The 14,986-nt window shown below is 39.2% G+C and overlaps 1 protein-coding gene across 2 annotated transcripts in view; it reads right to left on the bottom strand.

Moving 5' to 3' along the window:
- Positions 1–693: 693 nt before the first annotated feature.
- Positions 694–14,986, bottom strand: part of zfyve26 (zinc finger, FYVE domain containing 26) — a 28,305-nt gene continuing 14,012 nt past the window's right edge. For both annotated transcript variants that reach the window (XM_085391068.1, XM_085391069.1), the window contains exons 26-43: positions 14,433–14,682; positions 14,055–14,150; positions 13,779–13,966; positions 13,379–13,515; positions 13,235–13,263; positions 12,919–13,061; positions 12,455–12,675; positions 7,092–7,239; positions 6,775–6,984; positions 5,620–5,835; positions 4,920–5,117; positions 4,357–4,437; positions 4,120–4,247; positions 3,807–3,966; positions 3,457–3,516; positions 2,995–3,177; positions 2,827–2,877; positions 694–2,564 (exon numbers count right to left, since the gene is read on the bottom strand). In XM_085391068.1, coding sequence (XP_085247194.1) covers positions 2,361–2,564; positions 2,827–2,877; positions 2,995–3,177; positions 3,457–3,516; positions 3,807–3,966; positions 4,120–4,247; positions 4,357–4,437; positions 4,920–5,117; positions 5,620–5,835; positions 6,775–6,984; positions 7,092–7,239; positions 12,455–12,675; positions 12,919–13,061; positions 13,235–13,263; positions 13,379–13,515; positions 13,779–13,966; positions 14,055–14,150; positions 14,433–14,682 — 2,703 coding nt within the window. In that variant the 3' untranslated portion in view covers positions 694–2,360. The remainder of the gene's footprint in view (positions 2,565–2,826; positions 2,878–2,994; positions 3,178–3,456; positions 3,517–3,806; positions 3,967–4,119; positions 4,248–4,356; positions 4,438–4,919; positions 5,118–5,619; positions 5,836–6,774; positions 6,985–7,091; positions 7,240–12,454; positions 12,676–12,918; positions 13,062–13,234; positions 13,264–13,378; positions 13,516–13,778; positions 13,967–14,054; positions 14,151–14,432; positions 14,683–14,986) is intronic.

Here is a 14,986-nt window from a genome sequence, read left to right as displayed (position 1 = left end):
TATCATATATTAGGCATAATATCACTAGAATTTAAACGAATTGTGACTTATCTCACAATTTTATTTAAGAAGTATGTTGTACAAACATGGGTAGGTTGCACATCTGTGGAGGCACTGTTAATTTTGCTATATGCACACACTCCACAGTTGGAGCAACAGTTGCTGGATGTTGTTTTAACGCAAAGTATTGCAAGATAATGCCAAATTACAAGTATAACGCTCTGGAGTGAGAGGGTCAGCGTGGGTGGCAAACTGGCATGCCTGCAGCCAAACCCTGTCAATAAACAAATACAAAGGAAGCACCAAACCATGGGACACTAAAAAAGCTACAGCATATGATCTCCTCCATTTTCTTACACAAGGCGCTAGTTTTTTGTATTTTGAGACAGAGTTGCTTTGTTTTTTTCTATATTTACATATCCTAATAATGGAAAACTTTTACATTTAAATTACTGAATGTTGTTCTAAATCATCTATTAAATATATTTGTTAAACGTTTGTTTTTACATGATTTTTAACAAATTTTGATGTTTGCCTCAGGAAACAGTGCATAATTCCAGGAAGGCTAAAACTAACAGTGGCTTTCATTATTTATTTATCTCACAATCTTCTTCTTTAATAATAGATTGATTGTTCAGTGAATAACCCAAACTCTAAAATGATGAAAATAGAAAAAGGCACAGCAGTACAGTGCAGTGTTACATATTTTATTTTATTTAATAAGGGATGGCAAAACAACTTACATTTTTGAACCATTAGTCCCTGCATCATTAAAGCAGTTACCATATTACATACCTTCAAATTTTTCAAAATATTTGATATTATTATTTGTAAAGTGCGGCAGTGATGAGACAACAGTCAGAATTAGGGAGAATGAGAGTGGCTCTCAAGTCTAAATTGGCTTGACACACTCACAATAACAGGAAACTGGTTTTAGTCTTCTGACTAGTGCAGCAGAGCGAAGCAAGGCAAACAGACACCACAGTGTCAGATCTAAATGAAGACACACTTCACCACATCACCATGTAATCAGAACAGTTTCAAAGAACACATGAAAGGCAGCTTGAGCAATTTGGGTGATTGTCACATTATGCAACAAATTGCGTTTGTGGTGCTATAAGAACATCACAGTTGCTCTTTTTCTTTCTCCAGGTTGCAGATTTGTGAAATCAAAAGGGAAAAATGCATATCAAAAGAAATCTGGCAACAGTACAATCCCTTTTTCAAACATTGTTCAACTCATCTGTATATGTCAGTCTTTAGGAATTTAAATTGTTGAGACATCTGTCGTTCACATCTACCGTGAGAACGAAGCAAAAAGCATATTTTACAATCTGCCGCCCTCAGGATAATTATTACCAAAACACACATTAACAAACAAGAGACCTGAATTCTTGGAAACAAAGCAAACAAAATGCCCTCCAATATTTCAAAGTAATGTTATTATTATTATTTTTTTAATCAAAAAGAAACTTACACTAAAAGCTGGCCACAAAATGTGCTTCACATGTACAACACGTAAACATCTTCATTATGGTTACAAAAACAAGACAGTTTTGAAACATGTAACTTCTTGGCAGACGACACCTCATAAGTAAAAAGCTCACCTACACACAGATACCTACAGGTAATAAATTTGTCAGTGGCCTTCTAGTCAATATATTTCCCCTTTAGGCTGAGGTAGGAAACAAATATTAAACATATACAGATTTACTATGAATACGTTTATATATTTCAAGGGTGTAACTGTACCTATTAGCAACAGTTAGCAGTTCTGTTGTGTAATACCGGTTGAGCTCAAATGCAGTAACTTTTTCCCTCACAAATACTGTGCAGATGAACAAAAAAAGCCAGCAAAAATATTTCCAGAATGGAAATAAAGCACAGTGGTGATCCGTTTGTTTTGCAGTGGCATAAAGATCACTCAACCAAAGAGTGAAGCTGATATCAGGGTTTTAAAAGAACCCAGTTCTTACACATTTTTCAGATCTGTTCCAGGTTTAACTTGCATTTCCTCCACATTGAGACTCCACTGTGCCATGCCAACTCAATAGCAACACACATTAGAGTGATAGTAAGGGTCTAGTACAATATTAATTAATTGATAATATAAATAATGTCCAACTAAATATGTAGTTTTAGTGTGAAGTACTGGTACATTTACACAAAATGCAATGCATCATCTAAAAGTGTATGCTGAAGTGTTAGCAGGGCAAATCTGGAGCCAAAAATCTAATAAGAGGATTCTTTAGTAAAATGGCAAATGTGATAAGCTCTGTAAGTTGAATGCTCTCATTTGTCCTTAATGGGGGCTTATCTGTGCACTCTCTGTACAATCCCTTGTTATGTCCACTGTGCCTTTACCTGGTGCGCCCCTGACGCGGTTGAGATGACTTGTTGTGTTCAGCCAGCCACTGGCGGCAGATATTCTGCATTACTGAGTCCTGTGCTTCTTCAGCGGCCTGAAGGACATCCTGGACCAACGGGCCTGCCCGGCTTGTCTCCAGCTTCACTGCCAGCAGGTACGCCGGCCTTAGCTTACTGCACATCAGGAAGGCTTTGATCTGCAGAAAGACCAGCGATGAAATTAAAAGGGAGCTTCCCCAAAAATTATACTCACTTAGGTCCAAAGATGCTAATAAAGGTAAAAAAGCCAAATAACGACAAACTTCAGAGGAAAAAATAAAGCAATATCGACTGTAAGGAAATACAGAGGAATACAGTGAGGGTAGTTTTTTTTTATTTTTTTTTTAAAGCAGCCTCTGGCAAGAAAAGTAATTCCAGTGGAAGGCAAAGAAGGGTAAAACAAGGCAATTATTACTCTACCTTGCTTTCTGAGCTTTTTATCTCCAGAATGAGACTTTCCAGCTCCTTGGCCTAAACCATATCAAAGAGAATAGTCCTTAGGATGAGCGTTCAACACTGTGCCTGAAGTATAGTTAGTATAATGAATATCCCTATCACATGCATCCCCATAGCAATTCTGTCACTCACATCAGCTGGTCCCTTTTCTGCACAGGAGATGTAGTTGAGGATGAGGGCGTCACAGTCGTTTTTAGTGGCAGTGCCTGATTCGCCCACACATTTGAGCAGCTGCCGCACGGACGCGTACTGCTTGCGTCGGATGAGCCACTGTCCAGCTCGCACATAGACAGCCTGAGCCTCCAACTGGAAGTCCTGAAGGAGAGGGAGACAACATCTATATTTTCATCTTTTAACTGAGAAAAAGATCACATCAGTAACTTAATTCTTCATTTTGCTCAGTTTTTGCTCCTGCTGGCTGTCTACACCAAGATAATTAAATTAATTATTGTGCTATCTCAGCTCGACTGGTGCTTACTTCCAATAATTATGTTGGCAAAATATTTCAAAGACTTCTGCACACAAAAAAAAACTGCTGTGTTTGCAGTCTTGAATTTTGGCCAAAAGCAGTTCTGATCTCAGACATGAACATACCTGTATGACTCTGTAAGCAATGCCGAACCCTTCTTCTATGTTTTTTCCTCCAAGCATCACCTGCAAAAACACATAAAACACTGTCCTGATTTTATGTAACAACAATGTACAAATACATAACATACAAAACCAGTTCTAACAAAATATTTTGCATTATTTTTAGCTACATACATATTCATACACACACATTAAGCGCCCTGTGGCAACTGTTGTACACATTTTTTTAAATTAAATATATAGTGCTTAATGAGTAACTTAAATATGCTAAATCGTGTTTTTTAGATTATCGATATCAGAAGATTATCACTTTATAAAATTCCAAAAAAAACCCAAAAAAACCGCAGCCTAACCTTGCAGGCAACTTCTACTTTCATAGGGCTTCCTCCAAAAAGCGTAGGCAATGAACTGGGTGAAGAGGGATTGGTCTGCGGGGCCTTGGAGGATGCCGCATTCTCACAGCGATGGAGAAAACGGGTTACCTCCAGCTGGAGCTCAATCGTATTCATGTGCCTAAAAGAAAAAAAAAAAAAAAAGAGACGAAGATCAAAAGCTTGAAGTAAACATAGTAATAATGAGGCATTTTAAATAAAGTTTTTTTTCCAAACCATTGGTAGTCAAAAGTAGATTTCTATTTCATTAATTGTCATAAAGCTCTTAAATAACCTGGACACATCACTGGATGACATCATCTTCCTGAAAGAATTGGGGTGTGACCGTCTCCTCCCAGAACCCCGACCTTGCTGCTCCTGCAAGTACGTCCTCAGGTGCTCTTTGGCTCTGACCAACCAACGCTGTGCAAAATAAAGTTCAAGTTCATCTTTCCCGTGTAAGAAGAGGAAATCAATTTTTAAAAAAAATATTTTCTTATTGCATAACTGTAGAGGAAAAAATAACAGATACCTGTTTTTCTCCCAGCTGTAGGTATGAACTGGCTCGATGTGTGAAGAATCGAATACAGGTCATGGCTGCACGCACGTGATCCTGTGCAGACAAACACAATTTTGAATCTTCCCCACCAAGAATCATGAGGACCTCAATTTGCAATCCTAAAGAATAAAATGCGTTTCGGCTTGTGGCCTTCATCAAGGTCATGACCATGATGAAGGTCACAAGCAGAAATAAAACTGTTCCTTTATTGACTGACCAACGCGTTTCGGCTTGTGACCTTCATCAGGGTCCTGATTAAGCCGAAAGAGAGATGGGCACGTAAACTGTTACTGGAATTGCAGGTCCATCAGTAAAAAACAGGAAACTTGACAATTATATAGTACTCAGCCTAATTACTAACCTGCTAGGATGACATTTTGAAACATTCACATTGGAATATAAAGGTTCCCCCCCCCCGCTTGGAATAATAAGTCAGTTAAGTCTCAGACCATCCACCTATCATTTCAGTCTAATTATTATTTTAGTAGTTTGTAAAAAATCCTAAAAATGAGCATGAAGAAAAAAAGTCCTCAAACCGTCATGAACTGCTGAAACTGGTAGAGAGAGTGATAGTATCCCCGTCGCTGAAGAAACTGGCAGGAAGCAATGAGGTACCGGCTGCATGTCTCCAGGCTGGGGTCCTGCTTTTCCAGTATTCCCTGGAGCTTGCTCAGATGGCCCCGTTCCAGACTGGGCTGCAACACACCCTCTAGAAATACTTCCTCTGGACACTCCTGATCCACAATACAGCAAAAAGAAAAAAGAAAAAAAAAAGACAAGCTTGGATAAAACTGATGCAATGACACATTCAGCAATAATTTCAGGCAAGTGAAGTCATGTACTACATGTGATGGTGCTTACTCAAGAAACAGTCTTATGATACTAAGTACTATTACTCAATGTACTTTGTTGACTGTAGACCAAATTGAAAACGAACCATTGCTAATAAATCAGTGTCACATAGACCTCATTGCCCACACATTATAGGTAACCTAACATCCTGCAGGATCTGAGATCTTGGCAACAGATGGGTATCAAAGAATACCCGAAGGAGAGTTAGATAATCTCCTGACCACACAAAAGCTGCATCACAAAAGAGGACTGAGATTTCTGTTTTTGGCTTGTACCTTGTGCTGTTCACTCCTTTGACTTCTCCAGTTAAATGAAAGTAACAATAGTTTAATATTGATCCAAACATGCAAAGGATATGGACACCTTTAATAATTTAGGCCTCACCCTTTTAAGAAGGTATGCCAGAGCCTCTGTTACATAATCATGACGCATATAGAAGCTGATCAGTCCCAGGTGAGTGCCGTATGTATTCAGGTAGTAGAGACATTCCTGGTGGAGAACACTGTTCTGCATCAGCCCCTCCGGTCGCTCCACAGGACTGACGTCACACAGAGAGTCCTCTAGCTCCCGCAGGGATGCCAACACGTCTTCACCATAAGACTGATATATAGAAGAATACAAACAACAACACAAAGGTTTATGCATTTATTGTGTATAAAAGCAGGTTAAAAAAAACCCAAAAAACTTCTGTGTATTTGTAGTTTGTCCTGATTTAACAAAGATTTTTGTTGTGTTTTTGACTGAAAAGGAATGGTGTTCCTGAACTGAGAAAACAGTTTCTTAGGATTACTCAACATTAACATAGGTCTGTCTTTACTTTCTTTTAGTCTGGATTCTAGATGCACTAGAATCCGACACGTGTAGTGCTTCACATGCCATAACTTACTAGGTTCGTCTAGCATGCAAGAAATGTGCTAGATGCCTAAGGTGTTAGGTAGCACAGCTAGTCTAGTCTTTCTGTCTGAGGATAAACTCTGCCTGACACTGCTGTATGCTCTTAAAAATACATGTTGGTAAAATTATAGTTTATTGCATTATTTTAAAAAGTGAAAAAACTGGAAATTATCAGAAAATGTTTATGGCTATATTTTTTTAATGTTTTCAATTATTCTATTGCTACGTCAGACAGGCATTTGGTGTATCCTAATACATTTGTGCATGTGATAGTGATCTTTTCAAATTCATTTAACAGGCAGGCACACATAGTAGTGTTTATCTTTGTGTGCAATACTGATTGCAAGAATGTAGCTGCTACTGTATACTTTCTTAACCATGACAGCTTCACAAAATGCCAGCACAAATTTTTTCTTGAACTTCAGCATTTGCATTCGTGTACAGTTTGACCTTTTAGATGCATGCAAAGCAATGCACTTATATTAAAAATGTTAATATGGTTATATATCAAACTTTGAGAAGGAAGTGTTGTGCGATGACCTACTCTATTTGCAGACGGGAAGCATGTTACACATCTGCCCATTTCTTCCGTTTTTAATATGTTGTGGGCTGGAGGCTAGTGCCACCATGAAAGTAGCTACCTACCATAGCCAGAGAGGGCCGCACCATGGTTTCCAGGTGCTGGACAATCTCCTGTAATAATAAGGGACCCGAGTTGAGCTGGTTGCGGTCCACTGGAGGCTTCAGGCAGCGAGCAAATTTCTCCCGTGCCCCTGAAAGATTTCCTGCCTTCAGAGATGCCATTCCCCATGCCTGCCACACACCACCAGGGTCAAGACCACTCTTGGTTGACACCTAGCAACCAAACAAGAAGAGATGACAAATGCTTTGTGATTTAATTCTCTGCAATTTCTCTGTAATGTCTTTGAAATTAAACTTTAATTTGAAGAACAGCCTCTAACCTCCACAGCTAGCTGGTAGTGTTCTGCTTCTAGGAGCTGATTGCGGAGCCGTGTGACAGCGGAGGTCTCCAAAATGTCATCCAGAGAGGGAACATATTTGTAATTGGCTGTCACCAGAATTTTAAGCACAGCCACTTTACTGATGTAACTGTTGAAAAAGAGAATAAGAAGCACAGTCAGACACCTGCTTTCATAATATCTTGTATTAGTCTGGTGAAATAAAGGGCTATCCACTGAGTGCTGGTAACCGTAAACTACTTCAGCATACTTCCTGTGACCTCATCTGTCCTCATTTAATGACAGCGAATCATCTTAAATCCAAACAAATGTGCCTGTATTACTCAATATTTTCAGAGCAAACACAAGTCATTGGCCAGGTGTCTTTTATGATGCAAACAATAGCGCTATGGCAACTTATCTCACTGTTTTGAAATGGGTGATTAAAAGTATAAAAAAAAAGAAAAATGCACAGAGCACATGGACACATTAATTAAATTAATTATTGTGCTATCTCAGCTCGACTGGTGCTTACTTCCAATAATTATGTTGGCAAAATATTTCAAAGACTTCTGCACACAAAAAAAACTGCTGTGTTTGCAGTCTTGAATTTTGGCCAAAGGCAGTTCTGATCTCAGACATGAACATACCTGTATGACCGTAAACTACTTCAGCATACTTCCTGTGACCTCATCTGTCCTCATTTAACCCTCTGAATCTGTTCAAAAACACCACCCTTTCAGACTGTTCGTGGCCAAAAGTGGCCACCCCTTGTTTACATTTACAAAATGCTATAAAATTATTATATATTAAGAAAAATGTCCAGTTTTTTTTACATGATTTTTTAGATTAGCATCAGGGCTGTTCATCAAAATCAAAATTTCATTAAAATTCTGAAATTTAACCCTTTAAATACCAGTTAGAGCACATAATCATAACAACTCATAAATAGAGAAAATCATAAAATCCCAGTTTTTTTTTCTAAATAATACATGCCATCTGATTTATTTGCTAACCACGATGAAGGTTAGATGCATAGTAATAATTAACACCATCAATGACATTTATGCAACATTGTTTTTTTCTGCAGTGGCAGAAAAACATAAAAAACCCCTTTCAGACTGTTCGTGGCCAAAAGTGGCCACCCCTTGTTTACATTTACAAAATGCTATAAAATTATTATATATTAAGAAAAATGTCCAGTTTTTTTTACATGATTTTTTAGATTAGCATCAGGGCTGTTCATCAAAATCAAAATTTCATTAAAATTCTGAAATTTAACCCTTTAAATACCAGTTAGAGCACATAATCATAACAACTCATAAATAGAGAAAATCATAAAATCCCAGTTTTTTTTCTAAATAATACATGCCATCTGATTTATTTGATAACCATGATGAAGGTTAGATGCATAGCAATAATTTACACCATCAATGACATTTATGCAACATTGTTTTTTTCTGCAGTGGCAGAAAAACATAAAAAAAAGCTTTCAGACTGTTCGTGGCCAAAAGTGGCCACCCCTTGTTTACATTTACAAAATGCTATAAATGTCCAGTTTTTTTTTACATGATTTTTTAGATTAGCATCAGGGCTGTTCATGAAAATCAAAATTTCAATCAAATTCATAATTTTAACCCTTTAAATACCAGTTAAATCACATAATTGTAATGATTTACATAGGGATAAAAGCATAAAATCCCCATTTTTTTCTAAATAATACATGCAAACTGATTTATTTTCTAACCATGATGGAGGTTAGATGCATAGCAATAATTAAAAGTATCAATGAGTTTTATGCATCTTTGTTTTTTTGTGCAGTGAGAGAAAAACAAAACAAAAAAATCCCTCTCAGCTTGTTCGTGGCCAAAAATGGCCACCCCCTGTTTACATTTACAAAATGCTATAAAATTCATATATATTAAAACATTTTTCTACTTTCATTGACTTGATTTTTTAAATTAGCACCGCTTCTAGTCATAAAAACCAAAATATAATTCAAATTCTGATATTATACCCTTTGAATACCAGTCAGGTTATGTATTATTATAGTAAAAATAGTAATAAAGTTCATATCTTTTAGCATATAAATGGTGAAACCTAATATGTTTTTTTATCATCATTGCAGGTCAGTAACAGTAACTGTTACAATGATTTATTTTTACTTTATTTATTTATGTATTTATTCTTTCTTTTGTTTGGGGGGGAGGAGGAGATGAATGGCCAAAAGCAATGTCACACATGGTGTGTTAGTGGCCAGTGAGGCAATTTAGTGACCAAATAAAAGAGCTCAATATTGAGCCGGAGAACGCAATTTCATTGTTCTTTGACAATGACAATAAAAATAAATACTTGAATACTTGAATACGATCCGCGTCCTCAGCCAGGGAGCGATAATCCTTCGTGCCCGGAAGCGGAGAGTTGGCGAGGCCGGCTCTCACGGCCGCGGCCGGCAGCTGTCTGAGGAAAATGTGGGCGAAGAGAAATCCCCCGTCGTCCGGTCCGAGAAAGGACAGCATGTGCGCCATCAGTTCGAGAGCCGTACCACCACCCAGGCCTGAGAGGGAGAGGAGCTTCTCGGCTCGCTCTGCGTCGGTGAGGGCATAGCACCGAAGAAGAAGCTCCTTAGGAGCGGCGTACTCGGGTGGGTGGGCCCCGGAGGAGCGTCAACGTACGACGGGTTGCTAGCGGGTCGAGAAAAGCCACCACGTGGTGATATTTCGTGTCGTCAGCCGAGATGTCACGAAGGGAGAACTGGGCCTCCACGTGCACGAACCATGACGGGGGATCGTGAAGCCAAAAGTCCGGTGTTCTGACAAGGTAGGACGTTTGCGCCACAGCAAACGTAGCTGCAGCCGGAGGCAGAGGGCTGGCGCTGCTGATGCATCCAGAGCGGAGTCTGCGCCACCATCGGACTGCAGCATGTTCGAGTCAGGGGTCACCAATGTGGAGGTAAACGCAGACGACACGAGAGCTCTCAATAAACACTGCTAGTTTATTGCTCATCACCACAGAACTCAACACTTTCACTCCAAAACACAACAACAACACTTCCTGAGAACTGGGTGGAGCCCTCCAGTGGTCTGGAGTGGAGTGGAGTGGAGTGAGTGGAGCCCTCCAATCATTAGGGGGGGGCTCCACCTCCATGCCCCCCAACCCCAATCCTCCCCCAAAGAAGAGGATTCGGGCACTGGCTAGAACTCATCAGTGGTGATGCAGTCAGCCTCTTTGAAGATTGTCCCCTCATCTTCTGGAGAGCAGGTTTCTTCATCTTGGGCAGATGTATTTTCTTCAAGGACAGATGACTGCTGCTGTCCTTGCTCTCTGACCAGATCATATAGGCAGTGCTTGAAGCAGTGATGACCTTCTTGCCATATTGCCAGAATAAATGATCTGGAAGCTGTTAGGCTTACTTACAGCAGTAGCTCTGTCTGCACCTGCAGAAACTCCAGGACACGTTTACAAACAGTGTTTATTGTTGTTTGCGCTCCAGCTGCAGCTGCAGGTTTGAACTCTGCAAAATGTCCTGTGATTGGGGGTTTTTTTTGTTTTTGTTTTTATTTCTAGAGTTAATATTTTGGGTATGGTATCTTTTGATGAAAAATACAAGAGTAAAAGTGCTTTTAGCATGTGCTTCAAAGCTAAGTGACTGGGAACCTCAAAGCTCATTATCCTGCATCCACAGAAATTCACTGCAGCCTATGTAATGTTTGAATTTATTCCAGTCTATCTTGCAAATACATGTTTGTACTGCAATGTCATGCATAAACACAAACTATTAGATCCTTAAGATCAAACCTATGTCAAAATTGTTTCATTATTTTGGTCCATTGGAGTGTGGTAGGCCATCAAAGGCTGCTACTAGAAACTCAGAATATTACATGAAATTGCTTGCTTGGCCAAAAATGGGTAAATGATGTCATTTGGTAAAAAACATTAAAAACTACAATTTTCATGTGTTGACTTTAGAATGAAAGCAATTTTACCTAAATTGCATGATATAGTACTGTCAGTAACAAGGAATCAAAAAAGGTGGTTATAATGGGTTTCAATTGGCCACAACTATTTAGTGTATAGTGAATATTATTGACATTATTAAGGAGCTGATGTTGAAAATTAAAAAATCTGACAAAAATACACACCTTTGGGAAGTTTCATTCCACTGGCATTAACAGAACAAAAATGGTTGAAAAGCGAAAAGCAAAGTGGCCACAAATGGCCAGGATAGGATTCAGAGGGTTAATGACAGCGAATCATCTTAAATCCAAACAAATGTGCCTGTATTACTCAATATTTTCAGAGCAAACACAAGTCATTGGCCAGGTGTCTTTTATGATGCAAACAATAGCGCTATGGCAACTTATCTCACTGTTTTGAAATGGGTGATTAAAAGTATAAAAAAAAAGAAAAATGCACAGAGCACATGGACACATTAATTAAATTAATTATTGTGCTATCTCAGCTCGACTGGTGCTTACTTCCAATAATTATGTTGGCAAAATATTTCAAAGACTTCTGCACACAAAAAAAACTGCTGTGTTTGCAGTCTTGAATTTTGGCCAAAAGCAGTTCTGATCTCAGACATGAACATACCTGTATGACCGTAAACTACTTCAGCATACTTCCTGTGACCTCATCTGTCCTCATTTAATGACAGCGAATCATCTTAAATCCAAACAAATGTGCCTGTATTACTCAATATTTTCAGAGCAAACACAAGTCATTGGCCAGGTGTCTTTTATGATGCAAACAATAGCGCTATGGCAACTTATCTCACTGTTTTGAAATGGGTGATTAAAAGTATAAAAAAAAAGAAAAATGCACAGAGCACATGGACACATTAATTAAATTAATTATTGTGCTATCTCAGCTCGACTGGTGCTTACTTCCAATAATTATGTTGGCAAAATATTTCAAAGACTTCTGCACACAAAAAAACCTGCTGTGTTTGCAGTCTTGAATTTTGGCCACAGAGCACATGGACACATGTATACATATATAAATCACTTACTATGCTGTTATGTATCTGTGTGTTAATATGCTGTTCTGCATTAGCTGGTTGGTTTGTTAGCTGTATCAGCTCCATAGGTTTTATCATTTTCTCTGCATGTCTCTGGTTGAGCTGTGGTTATTCTGCCCACACACTCTCTAACCACTAGTCATGAGTTCTTTGTTTTCTGACTTTGCTGCATCTACTTTCGGTTTCTTATTAATGTGAAAGCTAACCTACATACATACATATACTCATCTACATTTTGCACAATATCTCACGCTCTTTCTCATCACCCTAATGATTGCACAGTGTACATAATAACATGCAATTCTCAACTGCTGGTTAATCTAACTTACACAGGGTTTCCTCTTACCTGTCACATAAGGCGAGGTCATGGCTGCGGCCTACTTTAACAAACATCAACTTGGCACTGAACAACAGCCGCCGCATGATGTCAGTGAGCAGGCAGGCATCCACCTCTGGATTGGTCAGTTTACGAGACAAGGAGCGGCAGTGGCTGATGAGCTGATGACCACAGGCAGTTTGGTCACTATGTAGAGATAAAATGGCCACGCAGAGGTATGCACTGGGAGCCTACGTGTTTTAGGGAAAGAGCATTATTACTTTTAAAATACTGACTTGGTTAATTCCACTAACTGAAAGCTATTAAAGTAGGCAGAGACAGAAATCACACAAAATTGTCAGCTAAATTTAGGCACTAGTTCAATATAAAGCTTTTGCTCTTTAAAAACAAAGTTACCCTCAATAAGCTGCTAATGACTAACATGTAAAGGTAACCTGCGCACTGGGATGGATGGTGACTACACAAATCCAAACCTGTTCATAGTAGAACTCGTTCCGCAGATGCTGGTCCTGTGCAGGGTTTGTGCTGAGGAGAAACTGCCGATGGACCACTTCAGGCAGATGCAGCATCCCATCGAGGGGAAACTGCTCCGTGACCACAGGGCTACCATCCAATGCTAAAAAAGAAGAGAATACGTCATCATTATAGTCTACATTAATTGCGTATTTAAGAATGGCTGCATGTAAGTGGCTCTCCACCGTTTTAGCAAATTCAAAATGTTGTAAAACTCTAATATTGCAAAAACCCAAAAGAAAGCACCAAAACACAACATAAAATTATTTAATTTACCTTCAGCAGGTTCCCACTCATCATCAGTACTGCAAATAGAGACAAATTAATTTTTTAGTTATATTCAAACCCTTCTTTTCCCTTATTACTCGGTTTCCGTAATTCATATGCATTTGGAACTAGTAGCTCTGATAAATGTCTTACTCTGGGTGAAAGTAGGTGTAACACTGATCACAGACTCTGACTTCCTCTCCTGGACAACCGTCAACAGGCATCTTCTTTTCCGAACACGCATTACAAACAAGACGGCCACATCTCCGACAATGATGACGTCTGTTGAACTAAAACCAGAAAAGCAAAGGAAAAATCCCAGCTGAGCACACATGAAAACTGTATTTCTGTAATCTGTCGAGGAGATCCAACATTAACAGTCATGTTTTCTCCATAAAAATGTCATACAGAGGCCAATTATTCTTCACATCAAAGAAATGGAGAGTGAAATGGAAAAGGCAGGATGACCAAAAAAAAAAAAAAAAGAATAAATAAAATAATACACTTGAACTTGAGCAGGTAACTCTCTTTCATTGGTAACTACATCACTCACCATGGTGAATCTCTCACGCTTGCAAACCATGCACACATGCTGCTGGGTGTCTGGGACCCAATCTTTGCGGGCTGGGGGTTGATCTGGAGGCCTGAACTTTGCAGGTGAGTGACGTTTTTTCCCTGCTGAACCACGATCCTTCTCTCTGTCTGTGCTGCTTCCTGAGGCTGAGTGTGTAGGGGTACTGCCTGTAATTAAAAGAAACACTCACAATGATTAAAAAACAAAAAACTAAACTACAGCAATATCATCATTAAACATATCCAAATATCTCACATCTGGAGGGTGCTGGTGATTCAACTCGACTGGAAGAGAGCGAGCTGTCTTGAGCAGGACACTGTATTAGCGCTTCCTGAAGACTGATTACAGAATCTGGAACATAAAGTGTTATGTTTAGACACAACCTGTTGGTAAGGTGGATGGTTCTTTACCCATCTAACAAGTGAAATATTTATTACAGGAGTACATAACCAAGACAAGAATACATAAACTAGAACTGTATTTCTCCATCAATTCCACCGAGTCTCACAACAATTCAGTTTAGTTTTCAGCAGTTTATTAAACCTTTGCATTACAAACATTTAACTCAAGTGGCTGCCCATCTCTGATATGTTTGTCTACTTAGCAACCGTATGCTGTAAGATTAGCACTGACCAGATCGAGCCCTCTCTCTGGGGGCGCAGGAGAAGTCGAGAGCCTTGCCGGCGTAGTCTGCTAGAAGCGTATCAATGTCCTCAGCGCTGAAGCCAGCCTCCTGGCCAACCAACAAGCTCCGCAGGGTCCGCACCGCCAGATCAGCCCAGTCTACCTTCAGATTCATCAACAGCTGCTCGAGCATGAGCAGTGGATCTGACAGCAAGGGGAAGTAGTCCTGCCTGGCAGCTGGAGGCAGAGTCAGCAACACCTGGAGGAGGATGTACATTTAATAAACCCAAAGATAGGAAGCAGCTCAATTGGAGAACAGTGCAGAACAACTTAAAAAGTGTAAAACTAAAATTTGGGGCCAGATTCATTCAAACCTGGCAATAGTAACATTACTGTGATTATTAATAAACAGGTTTAAAACATTTTCAGTGTTACGCAAAAAAAAATATTATTTATTTATTTAAAAAACACACACACACACACACACACACACACACACACACACACACACACACACACACACGCAGACATCAACTGGTCATTTACAGAAAAAAATTCAGATT

This window comes from Rhamphochromis longiceps, linkage group LG19 (assembly GCF_057381845.1).
Source record: "Rhamphochromis longiceps isolate RC_006_pf linkage group LG19, R_longiceps_female_GT1.1, whole genome shotgun sequence".
Taxonomy (NCBI): domain Eukaryota; kingdom Metazoa; phylum Chordata; class Actinopteri; order Cichliformes; family Cichlidae; genus Rhamphochromis; species Rhamphochromis longiceps.
The sequence above is the reverse complement of the archived record's forward strand: the minus strand, read 5'-3'. Positions and strand labels throughout refer to the sequence as shown.